The following is a 25,452-nucleotide window of genomic DNA, read 5'->3' on the forward strand; positions in this document are numbered from 1 at the left end:
GTAGCCACAGCTTGCAGCTGCTCCCACCCTTTCAAGGCTAGAGAGTGAGTCCCAGGTGAGCCGAGTTTAGAGCAGCCAGAAGCAGCTGAGGTCGGACAGGCTTGGCCCCAGTGAGGACTGGTCTCAGAGTGCACAGTCACCCGCGTCACAGGTGATGGGCAGAGGGGGACCACGGGGCACGTACGGCTCTCCTCCGGCGGGGGTCCTCCTGGCCGGCGCTGTCGCTGGAGGAGGTCTGGCTCATGAGATGCTCATGGGACCCGTTGCTGCCCAGGCTCCCGTAGCCGCTGGAGCCACTGTGGGGCACCGGCTGCGGAGACAGCGGCAGGAGGAGTCTGGACAGGCGGGGTGTGGCCCCCCCCACCGAATCTCAGAGAGGCCGTAACCTGCTGGCGGGGGAGGGGGGCAGCCCTCGGGGAGCACCAGGTGGGGCCGGGCTTGGACCCAGGGTCGGGTGGCGGTCGGCTCCCCGTCTCCAGCCATGGGGCCGGGCCTGGATCTCAGTCCCCAGGGAATCCATGGCCATGGGGTTCGGAGACAAAACAAGGTGCCTGACAGTACCCACAGCCCCTGGGAACCGAGAAGCAGGAAGTCGCTCCCCCGGGGCCCACGTGCTCACAGGAATTCTTCCTGAGGGCTGTGTCCCTAAGGACAGGAGGGGGTTTCTCCAGTCCCCTGGGGCCAGCTTGGCTTCCCAAGTTGGAGGGACGCCCCCACCACCTCCACCCAGGAGGACCACACCCTCCAGCCACTTGCCCAGGGGGGCGGGCTGTGGGCACCAGCACCAGGGAGCAGGAGACGGGCCTGGGGAGGAGGGTGGGCCCTGGCCTGGGGGCAGCCCCGGGCTGCCTGGGGGGCGGGGGGCAGCGCACCCACCTGCAGCAGCAGCCGGTGGATCTGCTCCGTGAGCTCCTGGACGCCGGGCTGTGGGGCCTTTTCCTCCAGGCCCAGTGGAGCAGAGAACACGTCCTCATTTAGAGGCCCCCTGCGCAGTTTCCATTTGTCTCTGTGAGTCGGGCCCCTGCCTCCTCCCTGCAGACCTCCCAGGCTGCCACCTGCCCGCTCCTCACTCCCTCCTCCCACTCACTGTTCACCTGAACGAGGCCACGCCCGCCGGGGGGGCAGATCCATGGTGGGAGGTGACCTGGGTCTGCCCCCCCCAGCTCCCTCACCGCCCCAGGCCCTGGGAGCACTCACACCCTCACTCTGTGTCTCCCAATGATGAAGGAGATCTTCCTGCTCCAGGGGTTGATGAAGCTGGACCAGCTGGTGTCCAGCGTGATGTACTCCCCATTTCGGGCGCGGAACCGGAGGGGGGAGTAGTCGAAGGGCTGCCCCCCGGACTGCACAACTGGGGGAGGGAGAGCAGAGTTCAGGACGTGAGCAGATGCAGCTGGTGCTTGCAGTAGAAGACACGTGGAGATGCACTTAATTTTGGAATCATGTGAAAACTCAGGAGACACCAATACCTTTTCAAAGCCACCGCTTTGAACCTTCTGTTTTGCCTTAGGCTGCACACGGGGCCGCTTGCAGCACTGTCCTCGCGGATTTTAGGACACACGCCCCTGCGAGCCTCACTGGTCTTCTCCCAGTGGGATCTCAGTGTCGCCTGTCTGTGGGCTTGTAGGACCGGGGTCGTCCACTCCCCTGGCCTGGGTCAACCACCCTACGCCCCCACGCCCCACCAGCTGACCCTGTCTCCTTTCTTCCTGCCTGCTGGCGCAGCCAACAGTCAAAACAGGACACCGAGGACTCAGGCCGTCGGCTACTCTCGACCGACCGACAGTGCCAGGACTCAGGCAGGCGGTGGGCAGCCCTCACCCGCAGCCCCCTGGACCAGTCCTGGCGGGTGCTGACCTCGGGAAGACACCCCCAGACTGCACTAGCTTTGTCTGCACCCCCAGGAAGGACTTCGAGGAGGGGACCTACTCTTCTTGTGGATGGCGAGCATCAGGGGCCTGTCGCTGGGGTGCAGCTGCACGAGCACGGGGGTCTCGATCAGGTCCTGGGGCAGGTGGCCCAGCAGAGGGACGGCCCTGCAAGGCAAGCAGCGCGGGGTCACGGCCGTGCTCAGAACGCCGGCCAGAACACGGCCTCCAGGAGCGGCAGCCGGCCCATCATCTCCAGGAACGAGGCCGGCTCTGAATCCCCTAAAGACCAAATCTGGGTACCGGTGCTGACGAGGCAACAGTCAGGCTTTTCATTAACTAGCAAACCAAGCATGCTGCATCCCGAGAGTCTGCGACCAGAAGCTGGGTCCTACAGGGCCCTGCCCGTCACAGGCTCAGTGCTTAGACCTGATTTCCTGAAAGAATCGATCATGATAACGTTTTTGTTTTCTTCTTCTAAGATCTTTTCCTTTTAATGTGTCCTAAGTTTGGCCAGAAGGAAATGGCAACCCACTCCAGTGTTCTTGCCTGGAGAATCCCAGGGACGGCGGAGCCTGGTGGGCTGCTGTCTATGGGGTCGCACAGAGTCGGACACGACTGAAGTGACTTAGCAATAGCAAGTTTGGCTAGACGTGGCTTGACACGGATTTTCTAAAGCAAGTTTGCCTGGACCAGGGCAGGCCTGCCCGTGGGCATCTCCCCAGCTCCAGGCATCCTCCTCCTGCCCTACCTGTGGCCACTGCGTCTGGTCCCCAGGAGCTGCCGTCGCCAGCTGGGCCCCTGCCCTGTGCCCACCAGGTCTTCCCTGGGTGCAGCTGTCTTGCTTTCTAGGCAATGTTTTACACCGAACTTCTGTAGTCCCCCTCCTGCCTCTGTGCGTGAGTCCAGCACCCTCTGGTGGCTCAGCTCCTGTTGCGAGCGGCATCTCAGTCTCCCTTCGCAGGCCGGTCCCCTTTCATCCCAGCAGCTGCTTCTCAAGCTGACTTCTGCTCACGTGGAGCAGCTTGCTCTTTCCTTAGAGCAAAGCCTCCCTGTTCTGTGTGGGGAGAACTTCCTCGTGGGAGTTCTTTGATTTCCTCCTCCTTGCCTGGGGCACGTTCTGGGCCTGGTATTTTCCTTTGGACAGGATGTACGGCACATCCTGGTCAAGGCCTGTCCGGGGGGAGGAGGAGGAGGAAGGGGCCCTGGCCGGCCTGGGCTCCATGGGCTGGACTGTCCGCTGGGCTGTGCTGAGCCAGGCTCTGCAGCCTCTTGGCCCACAGTGACCAGCTCACCAGGCCTCCTGCACACAAATGAGTAGACACCTGGGGCGGCTGCAGACAGGAATGCTTAGGCTTTTGGAGGAATAAAAACTATCCTGGTGTTGCTTCACAAATGTAGCTCCTAGGCCCCAACCTCCAGGATCCTGTCCCCCAGGGAGGCAAGGCCTGGAACCTGCTCCTCGAAGCTGCAGGTGGCTGGTTGTGCACAGCTGAGCAGCCTGGGGCTGGGGAGGCTGATGGGCCTGGCTGCCAGAGAGCAGAACTTCCCAGCAGGCTGCCTGCAGCTGGGGGCGGGGGCACCTGGTGTCCCTGGGCCTGGTGTGGGCGGTGGGGGGCCTAACCCTGCACAGACACCCTGCAGAAAGCCCAGCAAGCTCCCTGCGGGTCTCCCCAGGAGACTTCTCCCCGAGCCCTGCTGGGGCAGCAGCAGCAGTCTCCTGTGTGTCTTCGTGCATGTGCCTAGGAGCTGAGGAAGTCACACGGGGACCCTGAGCCCTCAGAATGGTCAGTGCTCCTGAGCCCAGCAGGGCCACGGGCACCGACTACAGCACCCTGCGCCGAGGACCCAGGCAGGGAGCGCAGGAGGGCTCTGGGCAGAGGTACGGCGGTGGCCGCTCGCCGCAGCGGCCTATGGCAGGCAGGCTGGGGATGCACCTCTGCTGGGGCCCTGCCAGGGATGCCTTCAGCTTCAGTCCTAGCACCGTCCAGGCATGTGGTCCCTGGCTGCACCAGCCTTGACATGTGCGCCCGACTTTTGAACCAGGTTTAAACAAGGGTATGTAGACAAGCTCAACTAGAATGATGACCAGCTCCCCAGCATGTCTCATCTACGTAGAGTCCATACCTTAGGAGATTTTAGTGTGATTCCATAATTATTTCATTGTCTACGTATAGCTGAGTGTTTTCATTATTACGTATAACATGCAGCCTGAGCTTTAGCTAAATAGCTTCAACATCAAAATCATGAAAGTTCATTCAGCTTTATTTGGTTATTAAGTAACTACCAAGACAGTGATGAGACACGAACTGTCTGGGGCGGGGAACCTGCTGCTGTGAAGGGTACAGCACTGACTCCAAGACCAGCGGGAGGGGGAGGTGAGCATGGGGGGGTGGTGCTGCTGCCTGGCTTACCTTTGGTCCACGTCCTGGAAAAGACAATTTGGCGAATGTGTGGTCGTAAAAATTCTCTTTTCAGGAGGGATTCTAGGGGCTGAAAGAAAAGAATTTTGCACAGACTTTTGATTTCAATGTAGTTATATTAGAACATAATTTGTGGTGGTGAAGGGGAGGGCACCCACGGTCCAGCAACGCCTGGACCCAGCGAGAGATGCGGGGCCTAGTGCTTCTGGCCGACAGGGGAGGATGGGTGTGTCTGGAGGGAGAGGAGACTGCCTGGGGCTGGGAGCCCGCCTTACAGACACGAGTCTGAGCCTCAGACAGAGGCCGGGGAGCAGGCTGGCCCACGTTACCTTCGTAGCCCGAGTGCACTCTCTCCGCCAGCAGCACGCAGCACAGCTGGCTCTCCGCGCCCTGCCGCTCGCGCACCTGGGCCAGGTAGGGCGTCATGCGGAACGGGTGGTAGTGGATCTCGCTCTTGTGGTTTTTGCCGACACTGCAGAGGAGGGTGGGAGGAGAGGCCGGGGATTAGGGCAGAAGGACTCGTCCTCTGTTGCTGGTTACCTCTCCCCCAGCAGCGGCTGCTGTGTTTCAGCATCCTTTACTTATTACACAGATGTCCACGGAGCCGAGCCGGGTGGCTCACTGGGCCCCTCACCCAGGCCGAGTCGGGCACGCTCACTTGGTCTCTGATCTGTGCCTCCAGCCTGCAAGAGGGTCTGCGACCCACCATCCTGCTCCTCTGTCCTTGCCCTGAGACGTCCAGGGACAGTGAGGGGGCCATCAGACAGTCACTGGCCTGAGCAGTGGCAGTGCTCCGAGGCCCTTCTCCGGGGCAGTTGGCATTTTAATTGGGGGAAGGCCGCTGCTCCAGCGCGGGGGTCCTAGCCCCAGCTCCTGAGGGTACGCGGCTCTGCTGGGGCCACTCCTGACACTACAGACGGATGTTCAATGGGCCCCTTGATTCGGGGCCACAGACCTGTGGGCCCTCCCTGAGAAAACACACTTAGACTAAGGGTTTCATGAGCTTCTGGGGTGCTCACAGAACCTGAGGGGAAAGCTGTGGGCTCTCCCTGAGAAAACACACTCAGACCAAAGGCTACACGAGCTTCCGGGGTCCTCACGGAACCTGGGGTTCATGCCTTTCCGGGCTGGGGGGAGCTGGCCAGTCTCCCAGGTGACGGCTGCAAGTCTGGGCTGCCCAGGCTGACGTTCTTCACGAGGAGCAGCTCAGTCACCGCACTGCTGACCCGTCTCTCCTAACGCTCCGAGCTCATTTAAAATGCGGCTTGGGACTTCCCTGGCAGGCCAGTGATGGGGACTTACTGCTTGTACTGCCAGAGCCCCGGTTCGATCCCTGGGCAGGGAACTAAGGCTGCACAAGCAGAGCAGCGTGGCCAAAAAGTGAAACAAAACAGAACGGCCTGGCCTACGAAAGCGTGTCTTCACGTGGACTTTTCAGGACCAGGCGTGACGTGCGGCAGAGGTGTCCCTGCTGAGTCTCCGCCCCAGAGAACGGGGCCTGGGCGGGCGGCGGGGCGAGGGCACTCCTGCACCTTCCCCACCTTCAGGAGCTGGGCTCACCTGATACGGCAGAAGAAAGACTTCTCCTCCATGCATTCTTGAGTAAAAGAGTCTGAAAGAGAAAGTCCCAGTCATTCCGCCCGTCACACAGCTGACCCTGGAAGGTGCTTTTATTGCCCACGGATGAGGCAGGAGCAGGAGAATCAAGAGTCAGGGTGCAGGGGCCGGTTTACCTGCCACCGAGCGGAGCCCTCAGGGCACAGACCTCTGACTTCAGTCCTGACCGAGGTGAGGTCTAGTTCACGAGCGAGCACTCACCAAAACATGCCGTGCTAACAGCACTGCCACAAACACACCAACTAATGACAGATTTAACTCTGGGACGTGTACTCACTGGTGGGCAGAGTGTTTGCATGTAAACACCCAAGCATCTCAACCCAAACATTTCTGGGGGGATTGCTGCTCTTCAGGTGCTCAGTCATATCCGACTCTTTGTGACCCCACAGACTGCAGCACGCCAGGCCTCCCTGTCCATCACCATCTCCTGGAGTTTGCTCAAATTCACATCCATTGAGTCAGTGATGCCATCTAACCATCTCATCCTCTGTCATCTCCTTCTCCTCCCACCTTCAATCTTTCCCAGCATCAGGGTCTTTTCTAATGAGTCGGCTCTTTGCATCAGGTGGCCAAAGTACTGGAGCTTCAGCTTCAGCATCAGTCCTTCCAATGAACATTCAGGACTGATTTCCTTTAGGATTGACTGGTTTAATCTCCACGCAGTCCAAGGGACTCTCAAACGTCTTCTCCAGCATTATGAAAACATTAGTTCTTTGGCGCTCAGCTTTCTTTATGGTCCAGCTCTCATATCTGTGCCTGATTACTGGAAAACCATAGCTTTGACTATATGGACCTTTGTTGGCAAAGTGACGTCTCTGCTTTTTAATACACTGTCTAGGTTTGTCACAGCTTTTCCTCCAAGGAGCAAGCATCTTTTGATTTCATGGCTGCTGTTACCATCTGCAGTGATATTGGAGCTCAGGAAAATAAGTCTGTCATTGTTTCCATTGTTTCCCCATCTATTTGCCATGAAGTGATGGGACCTGATGCCATGATCTTAGTTTTTTAAATGTTGAGTTTTAAGCCAGGCTTTTCACTCTCCTCTTTCACCTTCATCAAGAGGCTCTTTAGTTCCTCTTCACTTTCTGTCATAAGGGTGGTGTCATCTGCATATCTGAGATTATTGATATTTCTCCCAACAATCTTGATTCCAGCTTGAGCTTCATCAGCCTGGCATTTCACATGATGTACTCTGCATAGAAGTTAATAAGCAGGGTGACAACATACAGCCTTGATGTACTCCTTTCCCAATTTGGAACCAGTCCATTATTCCATGTCTATTTCTGTCACTTCTTGACCTGCACACATGTTTCTCAGGAGGCAGGTAAGGTAGTCTGGAATTCCCATCTCTTGAAGAATCTTCCACAGTTTGTCGTGATCCACACAGTCAAAGGCTTTAGTGTAGTCAATAAAGCAGATGTTCCAGAGAGTTCTGGAACTCTCTTGCTTTTTCTGTGATCCAACAGATGCTGTCAATTTGATCTCTGGTTCCTCTGCCCTTTCTAAATCCAGCTTGAACATCTAGAAGTTCTGGTTCACATACTTTTGAAGCCTCGCTTGAAGGATTTTGAACATTACCTTGCTAGTATGTGAAATGAGTGCAACTGTGCGGGAGTCTGAGCATTCGTTGGCATTGCCTTTCTTTGGGATTGGAATGAGAACTGACCTTTTCCAGTCCTGTGGCCACTGCTGTGTTTTCTAAATTTGCTGGCGTATTGAGTGCAGCACTTTCACAGCGTCATCTTGTGGGATTTGAAATGGCTCTGCTGCAGTTCCATCACCTCCACTAACTTTGTTCACAGTGATGCTTCCTAAGGCCCACTTGACTCCACACTCCAGGATGTCTGGCTCTAGGTGAGTGATCACACCATCATGGTTATCCAGGTCATTAAGACCTTTTTTGTACAGTTCTGTGTATTCCTGCCACCTCTTCTTAATATTCTTTGGTTCGGTTAGGTCCATACCATTTCTGTCCTTTATTGTGCCCATCTTTGCATGAAATGTTCCCTTGGTATCTCTCATTTTCTTGAAGAGGTCTCTAGTCTTTCCCATTCTATTGTTTTGTAACAGAAGCAACTCAGGGCATTTCACAGCTTTCATCAATCCTTACTTTAAAATTTAACTGTCTAGCGAAAACATGAGTTCAACCCGATGATCTCATTAGACATGAAAGAACAGTGTTTTCATAATAAACACAATTTAAGAAAAGAAATCTTAAATTTTGGCCATCCTCATAAAGCTTCCTCTACTCAAAACAAAGAAACCAACGACAACAACAACAGAACGCAAGGAAAATCAGACAATTACTGGTTAGGGAAAATGATATAAAATTACTAGCCCGGAAAGGCCTTATTTTCTATTCAGATAAAGATTCAGCCCCAAGCATCCCCGGGGGACGGCGCCGCCTGGTCACGCTGTGAGCCCGCACGCAGAGCTCCCGCCCTCCTAGCAGTGACAAGGAGCTGAGCGGTCCTCCTAACACTGGCCACAGCCTTGAGTGATCTGGCTGCACAGTTCCTGGGCTGGGGCTTCAGGGGAAAGCAGATGGCTCGACCCCTGAAACGTGACGTGAGCGTCCGCTCATTATGAGTCAATCTTGGAGCAAACTGCTCTGGCCCGGGTTGTCTGGGCTCGGGTAGGAATAGCTGCTGAACTGGGGCTCTGACAGTGACGGTGCCGGCCTTGCTGCCTGGAAGCAGGGGAGGGGAGCACCACGGCGTGGAGGGACCCGAGGTCCAGGCAGAGGTGGATGTGGGCGGAGGAGAATTTTGATGAGAGCAGAGACCTGATCCAGGAGCCAAGGATAGGAGTCAGTTTTGGGGGACACAGCCAGGGCTGGCTCTTGGTTGAGATCATGACCGAGGCCCAGCTTATCCGGAGCGCTCCCGGTCCCGTCCGTTTCCTGCTTGTCTCTCCTGACTCCCTGGGGCTTCTCCTCTCTGGGTCCATCTCAGCTTCGAGAACTCAGAGCCGAAAGAGGGGCTAATGACCGTCCAGGCGCAGATGGACAGACACTGCAGGACAAGCACACATGACACTTGGCCGTGAGAGCCCGTGGCCAGGAGCAGAGTAGGGTAGGCTGGGAGCCCCGGGGCCTGGGCACGCAGCCACCATGGTGCAGACCGGAGCCCACGGAGCCCGGAACGCCCAGCTGGGTCTGAGCTGGGAGGACGGTGTGGTCTGTGTTCACGAAGCAGCCTCGCGGAGGTGCTGAGCTTCCCCTCTGTGCTGACATCACCACACCGCCTGCAGGAAGCCTTCCAGATGTGCCTCTGTCCTTCCCCTCTCTCTGTAGCCTTACCTCCAGACTTCAGCTTCCATCACCTTCCTTTCAAAAACACCTGACATCCCTTAAAATCTTCTGAAGCCATTTTCCCTTTCTGAAATCTATAAGGACTTTTTCCCTAAATTTATTCTGAGCAGACAACCTTTAACCTTTCACCTGGGACAGACACGCCGGCCTCTTTGGGAGGGCACACTGGGGGACTGCAGCGGAGCCCAGTGGAGGGGAGGTGGGCAGCGGCCCCACATCGGGGGTCACCCTGACCGGCCCCCACCCTGCCGGGCCGAGCCCTCACCTGCTTGGCGGCGGTCGCTCCAGGGCGGCAGCTTGTACGGCGTGGTGGAGCTGTGGAACACGCTCACATCATGGGGCGCCAAGAACTCCACAAACCTGGCGTCGTAGAAGGTGTCCCTCTTACAGTGAAAGATGGAGGCCACTTGGTCAGAGATGTACAGGATCTTCCCAGTCACCAAGGATACAGCGGCCGCAAACATATCCTGGGACGCGGAGAACGTGGCTTTGGTGAAGCCAGGCAGGAGAGGACTGGACAGGTCTCCCCCCCTGGAATTGGGGTCCCTCCAGAATCGGGCCGAGGGACGGGCAGGGAGCGGGACAAGCGAAGGGCTGGGGAGGCCTCTGGACCGCTCTCCCCGGCCTGGACCACAGTGGCCGGACTTCTTCTCTCACATGTACAGGGTCCCAGGGGGCACTGTTTGGGAAACACGTGGGTTCCACTGCCGAGCAGAACCCCCCTGTGGGAATCCTCTGCAGCCGTCGCCCGCCCGGGCTTTGGGCATGGCACTGCTGGCGGCCCGCCCAGGTGCGCCGGGAGGTGGCAGGGGCCTCACCCCGCTCCCCCCGACTGTCAGCCACGAGCCTTTGCAGCGCATCTCTCCCGGGCTCAGGGGCTGCCTGGGGGGCTGGAGGCCGTGGGGCCCCAGCCCAAACTCAGGCTCTCCTGGCCAGCTGGCCCTCTGAGCTTGGGGCTGGGGATCCCCAGGGGATAAGGGGCCCCTTGGGTTAAGCTGCAGCGGGGGCACTGGGGGAGTGACCTTGGAGAGTCAGGAGCCCCTTCCTTCCCCTGGCCAGCCCTGCTGTGCTTCTGGGACCTGTGGGTCCCTACCTGCCCTTAAGTCTGCTCTCCTGACTGAGAGCTGGGGGTGACTCACCCCCTTCCGAGACCTCAGGGTGGGCCCCACCTACGGGCTACTTGTGTCCTTCCCCTTCCCATCACGTGGGGCCCCCCATCAGTGGGGGCTCACTCCCACACCCTCAGGTGTGGGGTGGAGTCGGCTGGGCTGCGAGGGGTCGGCCTCAGAGAGCAGCACGAGCTGGCACGTGGCCGCTGCTTCTGAATCCCTGACTTACGCTCTTTTTTTTAAAGTAAGGAACCCATCTCCTGAAACTCGCGGCCCTGCTGCTATGAAGCCAGGGCTCGGCTGGCTCTCCCAGGGAGGCTTGGCCAGCGGCGGTGAGCTTTCTGGGTGAAGACCCGGCTTGGATCAGGCGCTCACCGCATTCTTCACGATGAGCTCGGAGGTGGCGCCCTCGATCTCGCGCAGCGTGTAGGAGGGCGCGTGGGCGCTGCAGGGGCGGTTCTCGCTGGGCATCAGCAGCTGGTAGTACTCCTCGCTGGCTGCGGAGAGACCACGCGCAGGGCTGAGCGCGGTGCCGAGCTCACGCTGAGCGCTCTGCCCTCCTCGTGAGAAATGGGGCAGAGAGCACAAACAGTAAAGGCTGAACAAACAGAAATCCAGGTTTTTTTCCCCTGAAAAATCAGAAGGCCTTTGATCACCGAATCTTTTAAATCATTCTCAGGAACTTCTCAGGAACATTCCCAGGCTTCTCAAAAACATGACCACACAGTCCACCTGAGCGCGTGTCCCCCACAGGCCTGTCTTCGTGATGCTACGGCACACTGCTATTTCCAGGCAGGACAATGGGACAGCCCCCTGTTCCCACCCCCTCGGCGACCGGACGCTCCCATCTGGACAGAATCGACTCTTAGAAACATACCTGGCATGGAAACAACCCAGGGAACAAAGTGTTCACAAGAGAACCGAGGATGCTGGCCACTCATCCTGGGACCCGTACAGGCTGACAAAGCCACTCTGCCAGTGGGGCCCCAGGTGAGCGGAGCCCAGGCTGACCGACTTCCGCAGCTAAACCATCTAGAGGTGACCCCAGGCGTGGCATCCTGGGCCTGGACTCCCAGGATGTGGGCTTCAGGCGGAACAGTGCTAGGAACGCTGGCGGCTCTTGCGGTCACGCCTTCCTTACCTGCCTGGAGACGGGGCACCTGTGGTTACCTGAGACCCAGGGCAGGGGCACCGGCTCGGTGGAAGGCCAGGTCACAGGGCTGCTGAAGGAAGACTAAGCTCACTGGGAGCTATTCATGGGATGTGGGATTTACTGAAACGTAGGCACCTGAGCTTGTGGACACACGCATGCTGGAGCCTGCAGCATTTGCTGTAAATTCCCGCACCGCCTCTGCGGAGAGTCCAGCACGTGCCGTCTCAGGTAAAGGCCTCAGCCGATTTTGCTGTGTGTGTGCTCAGTCACTTCAGTCTTGTCCAGATTCTTTGTGACCCTGAGGATTATAGCCTGCCAGGCTCCTCTGTTCATGGGATTCTCCAGGCAAGAATACTGGAGGGGGTTGCCATGCCCTCCTCCAGGGGATCTTCCTGACCCAGGAATCGACCTCGCATCTCCTGCATTGCAAGCGGATTGTTTACCACTGAGCCACCAGGGAAACCCTTTGCTTCTGCTGACGGTTCTGAAAGCTCTTCCGTGTTCTTCCATCTAATGATAAAATCTGAACAGACCCACAGAGGGAAGTGGCATGTGGATCACGCAGGCTGTTACTGCCTGGGATAGAAAGGGGCACGGGGCCTGCCCGCCCGCCTTCCTGGCAGAAAGACCACCACAGGAGAAACTCAACATGCTTAGAAACATGAGGCAATACCCTCCTTGTATCTCCTCACATGACTTTTTAAAGGTAAGCCGTCAGCGGCAGGCTTGGTTGGGTGTGGGGGGCGCTCACAGCCCCAGCCCACACACACATCAGAACTCTCTGGCCAGAGCCAGGAAGGCGCTGGACACTCCGGAACGTGACGGGACCCCAGCCCAGGGTACAAAAGCTCCATGTTGCTAATATTAATAAACAGGTTTCTTTATTGGCTGGTTTTCTACCTGCTTTTTTTTTCCTTTTGCCTAAAAGTCACGTATAATAGAAAACTTCTGATGAACCAAGGTTTTCAACCAACTGCGATTTCATCAGACTTCTATGATTTCCTTCTGCTATTTCAGGACTGAATTTCAGAAAATCAACTCAGTCTAAGCTCTGATCTGGGGAGAGCTGAGACTTACTGCTACAGGTTGGAACAAACACCTACCTTTCACCTGCTTCACACTCCTCAGGGCATACTTGAGGGTCGCCAAGGTGCTGGCCTTCCCCTTGGCCTTCCTGTCCGCGGGGAGGTGGACCTTCAGCTCCTTCAGTGTTTTGATGAGCTCTCTGTGGGCATCGGCTTTGGTGGACTGCTGGCTGCTGCGGAGTTGAAGAAGGACGTGAGCGCCCTGAGTGCTGCTGTCTCCGTGCCTCTGGTCCAGCTTCCCCACTGGGGCGCGAGGACCCTGTGGTCTGCGTGTTCTTGGTGGGCATGCAGGCTGCAGGGGCGCCCTGCCAGCTGTGAAACCAACACTGTCTGCAGACACGCCTGTGTGCTCATAGGGAGAGGAGCCGTCCTGGGAGAAGCAGTGCTCTAACCAGGTGAACGCTGGACGGCATCCTTCCTGCTGCCTCTTCTCTACCAGCAAGGCCTAGTGGTCCACTCACCACCTGACCAGCCCACCCCACTGCTGAGCTGTCTTCCTTCTGGTCTCAGACAGAGAAGGAGTGAGTGATGGAGACCCCAGGGGACAGCATGGTGGCGTCCTGGGACAAGGATGTGAACAGTGAGAAGAGAGGAGAGGAGAGGAGACCAAGTTTACAAGGAGGATCTTCAAATCCAAGGATACAGAGACAGAGGGAGACAGGCTGTTTAGACAGAGGATCCAGAGAGTGATGGGATTGGGCCTCAGGGGTGATGGCATATCGCCCCCAGGCCTGGGACTAAGGTCTGAATTTTGCCCCAGTGGTGATGGGAAATTGTCTGTCAATGTGAAATTAAAGACATGTTTGTCACAAACACCTAAAAAAGAGGTCAGGAATGTTCCAGGTACGTGTCTGAGATGCAGACAAGGCCTGCCAAGTCAGAGTCAGAGGAGCTGCAGGCCTGGGGCACAGTCAGGGGCTTGGAGCAGACCGAGGGGTCAGTTGTCTAAAAGGACGAGGCTGGATTCACAGAGGACATCGCTGCTCAGACTGACGGGCTCCAAGATAAGCTCAAAAACAGTCACTTCACCCCCAAAACCTCATCTCATGACAAACCTTTTGACCTCTCTGAAGGCTCTAAATGGAGGGAGTGGTAACTGGTCTTACCTGCAGCCGCTGGTGGACAGGTGGTGTTGAGACTTTGCCATCATCAGGCCAAAGGTTTCTGGACTAAAAGAACAAAAATAAATGCAAAACTCAGAGGAGCGTGTCCATCTCCGTCCTCCCCATCCACCCAGGGATGACAGGCTGGACCACACTGCGCAAGTCAATTAGGAACAACACGAGGTTAAGAGAAAACGAACAGAAAACCTCTGGATATCAGATAAGGAAGTGCTGGGCGATACAAACCCTAGGCTAGAGTAGCAAGTTCATGGTCTGTAAACCACTCAGCATCATTCAGGGTTACCTGACTCTTCTGCCTCCTGAGATCTTGTCGGGTACATTATGCATCTACCACAATCCTACACCCATGTCACCGTTATAAGGAAGGATAGACCTCAGGAGAGTTTAGTTGTTCTGAGTTAATAAGACAGAGAATGAGATGGTTGGATGGCATCACTGACTCAATGGACATGAGTTTGAGCAAGGTCCGGGAGTTGGTGATGGACAGGGAGGCCTGGTGTGCTGCAGTCCCTGGGGTCGCAAAGAGTTGCACACAGCGGAGCAACTGAACTAAACTGAAGTGAGTTAATAGGATTTTCAAAAGTCTTGAGACACTTGGTCATCACGACTTAAAGACTGCAAAAGCACTCCCATTACCACCAAGTGAGACTCTGAGAAAACAAGCCGCACCCACCCCTGGGCCCGCGGCCCCACCAGCAGCCCCAGCTCCCGGCTGCTGTCGTCACAGTCGCTGCCCTGCGAGTCCCGCCCCGTCGAGCCGTTCTCGTTGGTCTCGTTCCCGCTGCCCATGTCCACGTCCTCCTGGAGGGCGGCTTGGCTGGTTCGGGGCTCCGCGGGCTCCTCGGAGGGATTGCTGGGGCTGGGCGTGCAGTCAGCACATCCGTTCATGCTGGCTCCGGGGCAGAGCTGCCAGAGCAGAGACTGTAGTCAGGCACGCGAGGGCAGGCAGCCCACCAGGAGGGATGCCCTGTCGGAAGCCTCCTCCAGGTCCGCTGGAGGACGCGGGGTCAGCGGCGTGGCTTCTGCGCCCTGGGTCCCCAACTGCCCTGAACTGTGAGGGCAGCCACAGCCCCGGACACCCCCTTGCTGATAGCCCTCCCGGGGATGGGGGTGCATCAGGGCTCAGAAATCTCAGCCATCACAAGTTAGGGGAGACCCAGAGTCAGGCTGCGGGCGGGAAGGCTTCAGGGGGAAATGAGGCTGGTGGGGGTTGTGGTGGGAGCCCTCACGGCGGCGGGGGGCGTCCATATGAGGCCAGTGTGGGGCCCACACCTTGCGGGGTCCATGCAGAGCCACGGATGCATCGGAAGCAGCAGACTCTGGGAACCGTGTTTGTTTATTTGGACAGAAAGTTTTGCTCCGGGGCTTTGGCGGGGTAGGTGGGTGGAGAGGGGCTGGAGAGAGAGACTGACTGGTTGTAGGCTGGGGTGAGTACAGACAGTGAGGACCCAGGGCAGGCGGGCGGCGTGGGAAGCCTAAGGACGGGAGACCGAGAGGTTACGGGGCAAAACCAGGACCCTGGAGTGTGCTTCCCCAGGGTCCCGGCAGGACACAGGCCCTCCTGCAGGCCCGGCGGGAGCTGGGTGGGGGCCCGGCACGAGAGGGTGTGGTCAGGGTTAAGGAAACTGCAAGCGATGCGCAGCTCTGGGGCGACCAAGTGTGTGTGGGGGGGCTGTCCTCCCCGCTGGGCCTGGAGGAGCCAGCGGGGCCACTGAAGCAGGGGCACCGGGCTGCCTGCGGCCTGGGGGTCAGGGCGTAAACCCAGGCTCCACTCTCCTCCTGACCTTGGAGTCAGGAAGCCAGAAGGCGGGGGGCACTCAGACGTGAGCCCCAGAGGCCAGCCTCAGCCGCGAGCAGTGGCGGGAGAGCTGGAGGGCCCGGGCAGCGGTGCCTTTGGGGAGGGTGTCCCTGGAAGGCAGAATGTGCCCCCTCAGCTTTCCCGTGCTCGGGAGCCTGGGCTAGCGGCCACAGGGAGAGGACTCTGGCGGATGTGGCTCTGCAGACAGTGCGGGGGGCATAGCACTCGCTGGCTCAGGTAACCCCCACAGTCACCGTCCACAGTGCACCAGGATCCCGTTGCAGGGAAAACAGCCCATGACTTGCCCAGGGCCACACACACAGCAAGAGACAGCGCTGGATTCAGGGCCCCCTCCTCCCCAAGGATGGGGCCCATGCAGAATCCAACCACAGCACTCTTTGTAAAACAAAAACAGTAGATCTGATCAGACCCTGTCTGGTTCCCGAACCAATCAGCAGAAAGGAGCCAATGTGCAGCTTTGGAAAAGAAGTGCAATGAAGACCAGAGAAAATACAACCTCCAGGGCACAAGGAAACAAGGAAGTTTAGGACAGTGCCGGTTCTGTATCACAAACAAAATCAAGAAATGATGGATTCGATGAAACACGTAACAACAGATGAGCTAAAGCTGCAAACTGCGGTGAAAGGGTCACATTAGAACAGAGAATCAGAAAGATAAAGTTGAGACTCAGCAGTGGGAAGGATGAGAGTGAGAAATGTTTTAAACATGCCCAGGGAAAGGGCTGATATTGAAGTCACCTTTTTTTACCTGCAGATAACAGCTGTTTCTGCAGAAGACACCATAACGATGAGACAGAAACTACAGAGAGAGAGATACGTGGAAGGAAATCATCCTGAAGACAGATCGGTATGTGCCTGGCTCCCTGAGCACCCAGCAGAATCACGTGAGGAGTCAAGCCCAGCTGCGCCTTGATGAAATGATGTTTTCAAGGAAAAAGAAAATTCTACCCACGGAAAAAGCAAACAGTTTCCCTGTAAAGGACGCTAAGTCACGCTAGTCTTGGACGTCTCTGCTGTAATATCAGAACTTCAGAAGAGAAAGTCTACACGCCGAGGGGAGACGCCAGGGCCACAGAGGAAGGCTGTTAGAGCATCTCACTGTGGTTTTAGATGGCTGCTGTTTACTGGTCCCGAATCACGAGAACCTCAATCGCCAGCTCTCTGCTGCGAAAGTCAGGAACAAACGAGCACGTCTACCACTCGGTCTTCAACATTCAGGGAAGTTCTAGCTAATGTGATAAACAACGAAAGGTGCTAACATCTGGGGAGAGCCTGAAGACTAAGAACAGGCTGTTTCCACACAGAGAAGCACCAGGCAAGAGCTACTGGCCTGGGAAGACGTTCAGCCTCATGAGACACGAGGAAACATGCCAAGGACGAGGCTCCCAAGGGGCAGCAGCGCCAGCAGCATCCCGCGCTGGCCAATAGGAGGGCTCCTGTGTTGGACCAACGTCTTCCTGGAGTGGGGGCTCTGGGCACATCCAGCTGTGCTGACAGCCTGGCCCCTCCTCACACCTGGGAAGCTGCTCAGTCCACACACAGACGTGTGAGTGTGGGGTATGTAGGAAGAAAGACCCGGAAAGGACCACTGGCAAGGAAGCCACTGGCATCCTGTCCACTCAGCCCACCCGATGGGCCCGGCCTCGGCTGGCCCTGCTGTGGTCCATGCGGGGCAGCTGAGCTCCTCTCTGCCCGGGGCGTGGAGCATAGCCCTGCTCTGTATGGGGGTCGCCAGCGCGGCAGGACCTCGGCTGCCTTCCAGGACCTCCTTGCAGCCACCCACCCTCCCCCCACCCCAGGCCAGGCTGGGCTCCGACCTGGGGGACCTGGCGCCTGCTGCAGCACTCGGCCGGCAGCTGGCCCGACGGCCCGCACCAGCAGCTCTGCCTTTTCCCAGCCCCTTTGGCTCAGCGTCCCCTGCCTGGCCTGTCCCCCCGAGGTCACCGAGATCGCCAGGGCGTGGGAGCTTTGCGTCCCTCCCAGCTGTAGCCCAGGGCCTGGCACACGGTGTGGGGATACTGTGTCCCCCAGTAAAAAGACGGAAGCCAGGCACGCAGCTGTGGGAAGACCCTGGGGCATAAACGGACGGCCACAGAACAACAGGAGCTACTGTGAGGACAGGTGGCGCTCTGCAGGGCTGATCCCGGCCTGTCTCTGCCTACAGCGCTGGGGTCGGCGACCGCAGAGAACGGGACAGACAGCTTTCTTGCCCCGTGGAACTCACTTTCCAGTGCGGGAAAACAGGCCGTGAGTAAGGGAACGGCGTGCAGGGCAGAGGAGGGAGGCTGAGACAGAAGCAGGGCAGGGCTCCAGGCGTGGGAGCAGCTGGGCGTGAGTCAGGAAGGAGGACAGGAAAGGCCCACACACAGGAGACGTGGGACCTTGCACTTGTGCCCCGGGGTCGTGCTCACTCAGAGCCCTGCAGCCGCACTCCCCCAAGTCTGCAGGCCTCGCTTCTTCCTGGTCATTGCAGGGCCCACACCCGAGGAGTCTCTGCCAGACACGTGTGACTTTGGATGAAGCGCCGAGGTCACCACGAGGTGGGCCCCGGCTTCCCCCGCTGCTGCAGCCGAAGGGCCGGGTGAGGCAGCTGGATCCGAGGCGGCGTGCACCCCTGGGTAAGCTGGGACCACGGCCCCCGGGGCGGTGCTGCCTCTCCATCCCTCCCTCGAACAGACTGTCCTCTTCTCTGCATCCTTCCTTCATCTTTTTTTGGATAGTTTTTTCAATGAGACCCCAAGGGGCTGAGTGGCCAGCTGGGGGTCTGTGAAGCAGAGTGTTATCCTGTGTGTATATGCACATGTGTGTGTGTGACAGTCATCTCTTCTGCACTCCCCACTCCCTCACCTCAGCTGCCCTGGGATTACACCTCCCAGTAAAGAACCAGCATTTAAAGCCTCAGCCTGCATGCTCCTTTTAAGAGAAACCGAACTGAGACAGTAGTCATGTACAGATGTGAAAGCTGGACTATAAAGAAAGCTGAGCGCCGAAGAATTGATGCTTTTGAACTGTGGTATTGGAGAAGACTCGAGAGTCCCTTGGACTGCAAGGAGATCCAACCAGTCCATCCTAAAGGAGATCAGTCCTGGGTGTTCATTGAAGGACTGATGCTGAAGCTGAAAGTCCAATACTTTGGCCACCTGATTCGAAGAGCTGACTCATTGGAAAAGACCCTGATGTTGGAAAGATTGAGGGTGGGAGGAGAAGGGGACGACAGAGGATGAGATGGTTGCATGGCATCACCGACTCGATGGGCATGAGTTTGAGTAAGCTCCGGGAGTTGGTGAAGGACAAGGAAGCCTGGCGTGCTGCAGTTCATGGGTTTGCAAAGAGTCACACACGACTGAGCGACTGAACTGAACTGAAACTAAGACAGACTGAAGAGACTGAGAGGATGGGCTAGGGGGATGGCAAGTTCAAAGGTCCTGAGGCTGGCATGTCTGAGGAAGATGGATGAATCTGGGGCAGAGGGCCAGGTGGAAGGCAGGTGGCTGACGTGAGGTCAGAGCCAGGTCGTGGCTGCTTTCTGAGTGAGATGGAAAGTGCTGGAGGGTTCTGTGCAACAAGGTCTGACTCCCGTGTCAGCAGGGTTACAGGGCAGAGCACGGTGGGGGCTGGGACACCTGTTAGGGGCTCCTCTGCACTTTGCTTATTTCCCAGGGCTCCCTGGACACTATCCGTCTCCCCCACAGCCCTCCCCAGATAAGCAGTGGGACGGGGCCCTTTTGCTGAGCAAATTCTGAAGGGGAGGGGGTGGCAGCCAAGGGCTAAGTGAGCAGACCCTGGACAGTGGGGCCTTCGGCGGGCTCCTCCGCTTCCTGACCGCGATCCTGGGCAAGCTCCCGCATGTCCTGGGGTCCTGCTTCCCCACCTGTAAGGTGGGCCACAGCAGCGCCCAACACCCACTGGTTGCTCGGAGGCTTCAAGGACAGGGTTCTGTGTATGGGCTGCAGCGAGCCTCCAGCAAGGGCTGGCTTTTCGGTCCCTGCCAGGTTTGATCTGTGGGTTGGGAAGGTCCCCTGGAGGAGGGCATGGCAACCCACTCCAGTGTTCTTCCCTGGAGAATCCCATGGACAGAGGAGCCTGGTGGGCTACGGTCTCTGGGGTTGTGAAGAGTCAAACACGACTGAGCGACTACGCACAGCACAGCACAGCCAATCACTAGAGGAAATTGTTTAACAATTTTTTTTTTAAAAAGGAGAGCGTTCATTGTCAAGAGTGCTGCCTCTGGCTGCCCCGTGGAGGAGGCCCGGCACACTGTGGGCCCGGGGCTTGTCGCGCAGCTCCTCGGAGAAGCCCTGGTTTTCACGGGTCCTGGCCCCTGAGAGCGTAGGGCCAGCATGGCAGAAACTGGAGACAACAGACCAGCCGTCTGAGCTTCATTATTCCAGAAAACGCGTCGCTCAGCACTGACAGCTCTGACTGACCTCATTTTGCCAAGTTGGCAAAACCAACGTGCCTGTCAAGCAGACTTTGCCTCCTGCTTTCCACAAACGTCCATGGAGCGCCCGCCCTCGCCAGCATGCCAGGGCTCCGTGGAAGCCCCAGGAAACCTGTTTCCACCCGGGCAGCAGTGGTGCTGGGGTGGGGGGCCCTCATGAGCCCAGGGGCCCGGGGGAGCAAGGGGCTGTCTTGCTGCAGAGGGTCTGAGGGGAAGGCCAGGGGGCGCCCGCTGTGAGAGACCCGCCAGGGCCACTTCTGAGACGTCCATACGCGGGAGCTGCCCCAGGGAACAGCCAGACGGAAGGAAAGGAGCTGAGCTCACACCCTTGACCCGGGCCCCTGACCACATCTTCAGTAGCCAGGGCTGCCCAGCCGGGGCAGAGGAACGCTTAGAAAGTGCTGTCCACGGTGAGATCACCGTCTGGGCTGGCTGTGCGGCACTTGGGACAGGGAGGCAGCCAGCAGGGAGGCGGAGGAGTGCAGAAACCCGCCGACGCTGGCTGGGGCCGTCATTCCCCGTCCTCTCTGCCTGCACGCACACTCACAGTTTCCACAGTAAACAGCAGAAACGGGGAACGAAAACAGAACCTGAGCCCCAGTGCCACCCTCTACCAGCACTGTCAGGACGGCAAACGCTGCCTGCGCTCACCACCCCTGCTCTGAGGGGTCGCGCCCTTCTCTGCAGAAAGCAGAGACCAGAAATCAGGGCAGGCTCACTCACTGAAGACCGTCGTGAGCTGAAAGGGGAGACAAGACACTTGCAGATGGTGACGCCTTGCTGTGTGTCCACACACCGAGCCCCCAGCCCCAGAGGCAGGATGCCGCCGGCCCCCAGGGGCCCCTGGTGGTGGTCCCCACCCCCAGCCCTGCTCCCCACGTCCACCCCAGGCCCCTCGAGCCTGAGTTCTCACAGCCTGGTCATTCCCCGTTTCTGAACTTTACGTAGCAGGGACCTCACAGCCTGTTCTTCGTTTCTGCAAGCCCTCGTATTTTACACCCCAGATATTATAACCCGGTTGCTACTTCCTGGCAGGAGCCAATTCCCCGAGGCCAGGCTGCTGTAATCTGGAGAAAATGTTTGTCCTGCTGAATAAACACTGGCACTCTCCATGGAAACCGCTGGTAACTGAGGAAAATGTGACTGCAGCCGTCCAAATATGGAAGAGAAGGTGGCTGGGGAGAGGCGTGGCCCCCTTGAGGAGACCCCCTCAGGCAGTCTTATCTCCACTGCCTTTAAGAAGCACAAGATTTAAAACGACGACGCAAAAGCCTCTTGCTTTTTCTGCTTAACGCTGGCTTCAGCGTCTGGGTGCCCAGGACCAGCCCAGCTGTTCCGATTCTTCTCAGGAAGGGGGCGAGGACTCTCAAGGCCTTCAGGAGCTGGGGAGGGTCCAGCACTCGGCCTGGAGCTGCCTCCATCTTCGGAACTGCCCGCTTCTGATAAGACAGGGGCCTTGGCCCTGCCCGTGACCTGCACTGCTCGCCTGCTCACTGACTTGCTTCTGATCCGCTCTAGACTTGCAAATACAGTAATCAACTTGGTGCAGAGGTGCCTACGGAGAGCTCAGAGGTCGGGGCCAGGCCCCCTCTCCGGTTCTCTGTGGGTTGGCAGGTGGGCCCGCCTTCTGCAGCGTGTCTGCAGAGCTGTCGTCAGCGTGCACTTCTCCTTAGTTTTGCCGAATACGGTAGTTCTCAGTGGCGCTCTTTCTCTGGACAGAACGCTGAGCGGCCCCGCCAGCAACTCAGGGACCTGCCAGAGTCTGTGATTTCTTGAGGCCCCGTGAGGTTATTACATCATCATTTAAAAACAGAGGCGTGCCCACCAGTTATTTTTCTGAAAGTTCAGTGTGGGTGAGAAATAGTACAAATGAGAGGAACTATCCCTGCTTCCTTCTAAGCCTCACAGATTAACACCGTGTGCCCTCAAGTCAGGAACTTGTGTCTCCTGTGGAAACCTGCAGAAAAGCAGAACCCAAAAGGCTAGAGATGAGGGACTGATGTACATACGCCACTACATAGAGTTGTCTCTAGATGACTAAAGAGAACCTACCGGACAGCTCAGGGAAAGCTACTAAAATGTTCTGTGGTGACTTAGAGGGGATGGAAATCTGAGAAAGGGGGGATATATGTATATGTAGCATCAGACACGACTCCACGAGTACCCAGCAACAACAGCTGATCCACTCTGCTGTAGGGCAGAAATGAACACATTGCCAAGCAACTATACTCCAATAAGAATGGAAAAAAAAAAGCTAGAGGTGGAAACAGACCTGGGATCACCCACCCTGAGCCCTGCTGCACAGATGAGCCCTGGAGGCAGGGGTGTGGGGGGCTGCTGAGTCACCCAGCAGCAGCCCAGGGCCTGGCAGGCGACAGTCCCCAGCTCCCCCCCAATGCCCAGCCCCCAGAGAAAGCCCGGGTTGTGTCAGTTCTGCGCCAGTGAATCACAGGGAGATGACAGCAACAGGTAACTGCCAACACCCACGGCACCATCCCTGTTGGCATATCACGTTGCTTCCACTTAAGAAACAGGAGTCCCTTTCCTCATTTTACTCAGACGCCTTACAAAAAAGTGATTGTTTGTTGTTAAGTCGCTGAGTCGTGTCGGACTCTTTTGCGACCTGATGGACTGTAGCCTTCCAAGCTCCTTTATCCGTGGGATTTCCCAGGAAAGGATACTGGAGTGGGTTGCCTTTTCCTTCTCCAGGGTATCTTCTTGACCCACTAATCACTTTTCATCATGAAAAAAAAATCACTTTCTTTGTGACAAAAAGTGATTAGCCTTGAATTTAAAACTCAGTTTCGAAGGAAAGCCTTCAGATTCAGAGCTTTGTTCCCTCCTTAGCCACACCAGCCCAGGACCAGAAACCCTGGCTAGGGGTAGAGGCCAGGCAACTCCCTTTTGCAGCAAGAGAGGAGGTCACTGGCCCTGCTGTATTGGATGTGGGCGATGAGAGGTATTTGTGGAGGGGCTTCTGCCATGGAGCTGGGGTTCTTAATGTTTGGGAGACCTGAGGGCCGTCTCCCTCCAAATTCCAGCTCACTCAAGATTCAGCAACACCCAATCCCAGGCCTTCGAAGAACTTCTGAAGTTCATCCTGACCCAGATGAAGACCCTCAGGACGATGGAAAAACCCTGCAGGCACCCTGAGCCTGGGCTTGGCCCAGCCATGCTTTGTGCCCAGCAGACAGCTGGACCTCAGTTTCCTCATCTGTCAAGCTAAGGGGTTACCCTGGATGATTTCCAGGGTACCTTCTGGCTCTGTTTCTCTGTGAGTATGAATCAGCTTTCCCAACTGGTTTCTTCTGTGTAGGTTACAGAAGCCCTGGCAACTGAGTTGTCATCCCTTACCCTGGCCTTCCTGGAGGGGTAAGCAGGCCACCCCCCCTGCCCTCCCCCCACACACTGATTTCTGTCCAGGACTTGGCAGCCAAAGTCCAGCCTAGAAGGATAATGTGATGGCTGTAACACAAAGCAGGACCCTCCCCCTTCTTCTGCGGGACTCAGGAGAGGGAATAAACACAGGGTCCGGCGTGGGCAAAGGGGATGAACATCTGTGCTCAGGTCCAGCATCTGTCTTGTCCCTCTGCTCACCCACTCGAGGGGACCCATGGGCTGTCCAGCCAGGGCTCCTAGACCAGTGCCCACCACTGGCCTTTTCCCAGCTGGAGACTTGGCTCTGTGTCCTCAAGAGCAGGAAGCCAGCTCCCCAAGGGGCCCTCCATCTTCCCAGAGGCTGTGGCACTGCCCCTTGGTCGCCTTGGCTTTCCTCAGCCTTCCCCCCTTGGGGGATGGGGGCAAGACGGGGAGAAGAGGAGGGGTTCCTAAAAGAAAATCGTCTAGAGAAGGACAGCTCGCTGTACAGCCCCTCAGTAGCTTTGTGACCTCAGACATGGGCCTGACCTCTCTGGATCTCAGTTTCTTGATCTGCAAAATGGGAATAACGGTCCCTCCCCCCCATTCCCAGGTCAGTTTCAGGATGAGTGAAATGGCCCAGCAGACCCTCCGATCGCATCTCTGTGGACTAGAGGATCCTCTGCCGTCGCCCGGAGCCAGCCCGCCGAGACCCCAGGCCACCACCCGCCCCCCGAGGCAGGGTCCGGGGCCGTCCCGCCGGCGGTTACGTAACCAGAAAGCCAGGCGGCCAGACGCCGGTCTGCGGCCAGGCCGGCCCGCCACGCCCGCCGCGCCGCGCGCACTCACCGGAGCCGCGTCCTAACCGGTCCGATGGACTGTCCGCGTGCGGCCCGCCGACCCCGCCGCCGCCGCCGCCGCCGAAAGGAGCGCGTAGCCCGCAAGGCAGCCCGCCGCCGCCGCCGCCGCTGCTGACTCGCAGCTGTCACATAGTGGAAAACGTGACCGCTCTCTGTGCCCGCCCCCGGCGCCCGCCCCCGGCGCCCACCATTGGCCGCGGTGCCGCTTCATCTGCATACCGGGGGGGCGGGGCCTGCGAGTGCCGTGCGTCCATTGGCCACGGCGCCCGTCGCTCTCTTTACATAAGACGCACATGGAACTCCATGTTCCACGATTCTGTTCCTCAATGAAGACGCGGCGGACCCGTGGCCCCCCCCGCCTCGTCCTCTGGAGTGGTCCCTTCCACTTCCGGCCTCGGCGCCTTCCATTCAAGACGAAGGGCAACCGCGGGCCCGGGGAGCGCGGAGTGGCGCGTACCACTGCGGGGCGAGGGGCGGGCTGGGCGCACCCCTGCCAGGCCCACCCCGGGCAGCCGAATCCTCGCTGAAGCCCACTCCGACAGACCGTCGTCACCTTGAGCCACAGCCAGAGACGTCCCCCCACCCCCCCGCAAACCTCTTCATTCATTCCCTTTCATTCATTCAGTCCGTATCCATTCATAGCTAGCTGCAGACTGGGCGGCTCTGCAGAAGCTTCGGGTGCACGCCCACCCAGGCAACCGAGGTCGACACTAGCCGAGATCTGTCAGGACACGTAGCTTCCAGGGGGCCTTTTCTTATTTTTTCTTATAGTTTTTCTTAAATTTCTTATAATTTTCAGATTATGCGTCGCAAGTTTTGGTTCAGCAAATAGGGTCCTTGTTACTAAGGGGATGTACAACAAAGGAAATAAATGATGTTGTCCCTGCCCCCACTCACGTCATTCGGGAGAAAGGACCATCTCATGAAAAGGGAACTTAATCCAATACTAAACTGGGCGGTGTGGATCAGAAATTAACCGGGGCAAGAGTTACGCGCAGAGGTTCCGTGGAGGAGGAAGCACTTGAGTGGCTTTTGGAAAAGGAGGGTTTTCCGACGGCAGAAGTCACAAAGACATGAGCCCCGCATAGCAGGCTCTGGGAGAGAGCCCTATACTCTTAGCACCTTGGCTGCAGCCACTTACTCTTCAATAAGCACTGTCTGGGGTTTGTGAAGAAGCCTCCAGCCTTCTGTCTATAAAGTGTCAGGAGAGGGACTTACCTGGCGGTCCGGTGATTAGGACTCCCGACTTCCAATGCATGGGGCTCAAGTTCTATGCCTGGTCGG

At 57.7% G+C, this 25,452-nt stretch overlaps 1 protein-coding gene across 1 annotated transcript in view; it reads right to left on the reverse strand.

The window, feature by feature from the left end:
- The window catches only part of PER2 (period circadian regulator 2), a 40,469-nt gene extending 16,173 nt beyond the window's left edge, over positions 1 to 24,296 (reverse strand). The window contains exons 1-13 of the mRNA XM_070463617.1: positions 24,158 to 24,296; positions 14,366 to 14,598; positions 13,675 to 13,737; positions 12,587 to 12,741; positions 10,706 to 10,827; positions 9,487 to 9,688; positions 5,852 to 5,903; positions 4,621 to 4,763; positions 4,283 to 4,361; positions 1,930 to 2,036; positions 1,198 to 1,351; positions 877 to 985; positions 185 to 310 (exon numbers count right to left, since the gene is read on the reverse strand). Of these exons, the coding sequence (XP_070319718.1) occupies positions 185 to 310; positions 877 to 985; positions 1,198 to 1,351; positions 1,930 to 2,036; positions 4,283 to 4,361; positions 4,621 to 4,763; positions 5,852 to 5,903; positions 9,487 to 9,688; positions 10,706 to 10,827; positions 12,587 to 12,741; positions 13,675 to 13,737; positions 14,366 to 14,580 (1,527 nt within the window). The 5' untranslated portion in view covers positions 14,581 to 14,598; positions 24,158 to 24,296. The remainder of the gene's footprint in view (positions 1 to 184; positions 311 to 876; positions 986 to 1,197; positions 1,352 to 1,929; positions 2,037 to 4,282; positions 4,362 to 4,620; positions 4,764 to 5,851; positions 5,904 to 9,486; positions 9,689 to 10,705; positions 10,828 to 12,586; positions 12,742 to 13,674; positions 13,738 to 14,365; positions 14,599 to 24,157) is intronic.
- Between the last annotated feature and the right edge of the window lie 1,156 nt (positions 24,297 to 25,452).

The sequence above is a fragment of the Odocoileus virginianus genome, unplaced genomic scaffold (assembly GCF_023699985.2).
Source record: "Odocoileus virginianus isolate 20LAN1187 ecotype Illinois unplaced genomic scaffold, Ovbor_1.2 Unplaced_Contig_5, whole genome shotgun sequence".
NCBI classification, from domain to species: domain Eukaryota; kingdom Metazoa; phylum Chordata; class Mammalia; order Artiodactyla; family Cervidae; genus Odocoileus; species Odocoileus virginianus.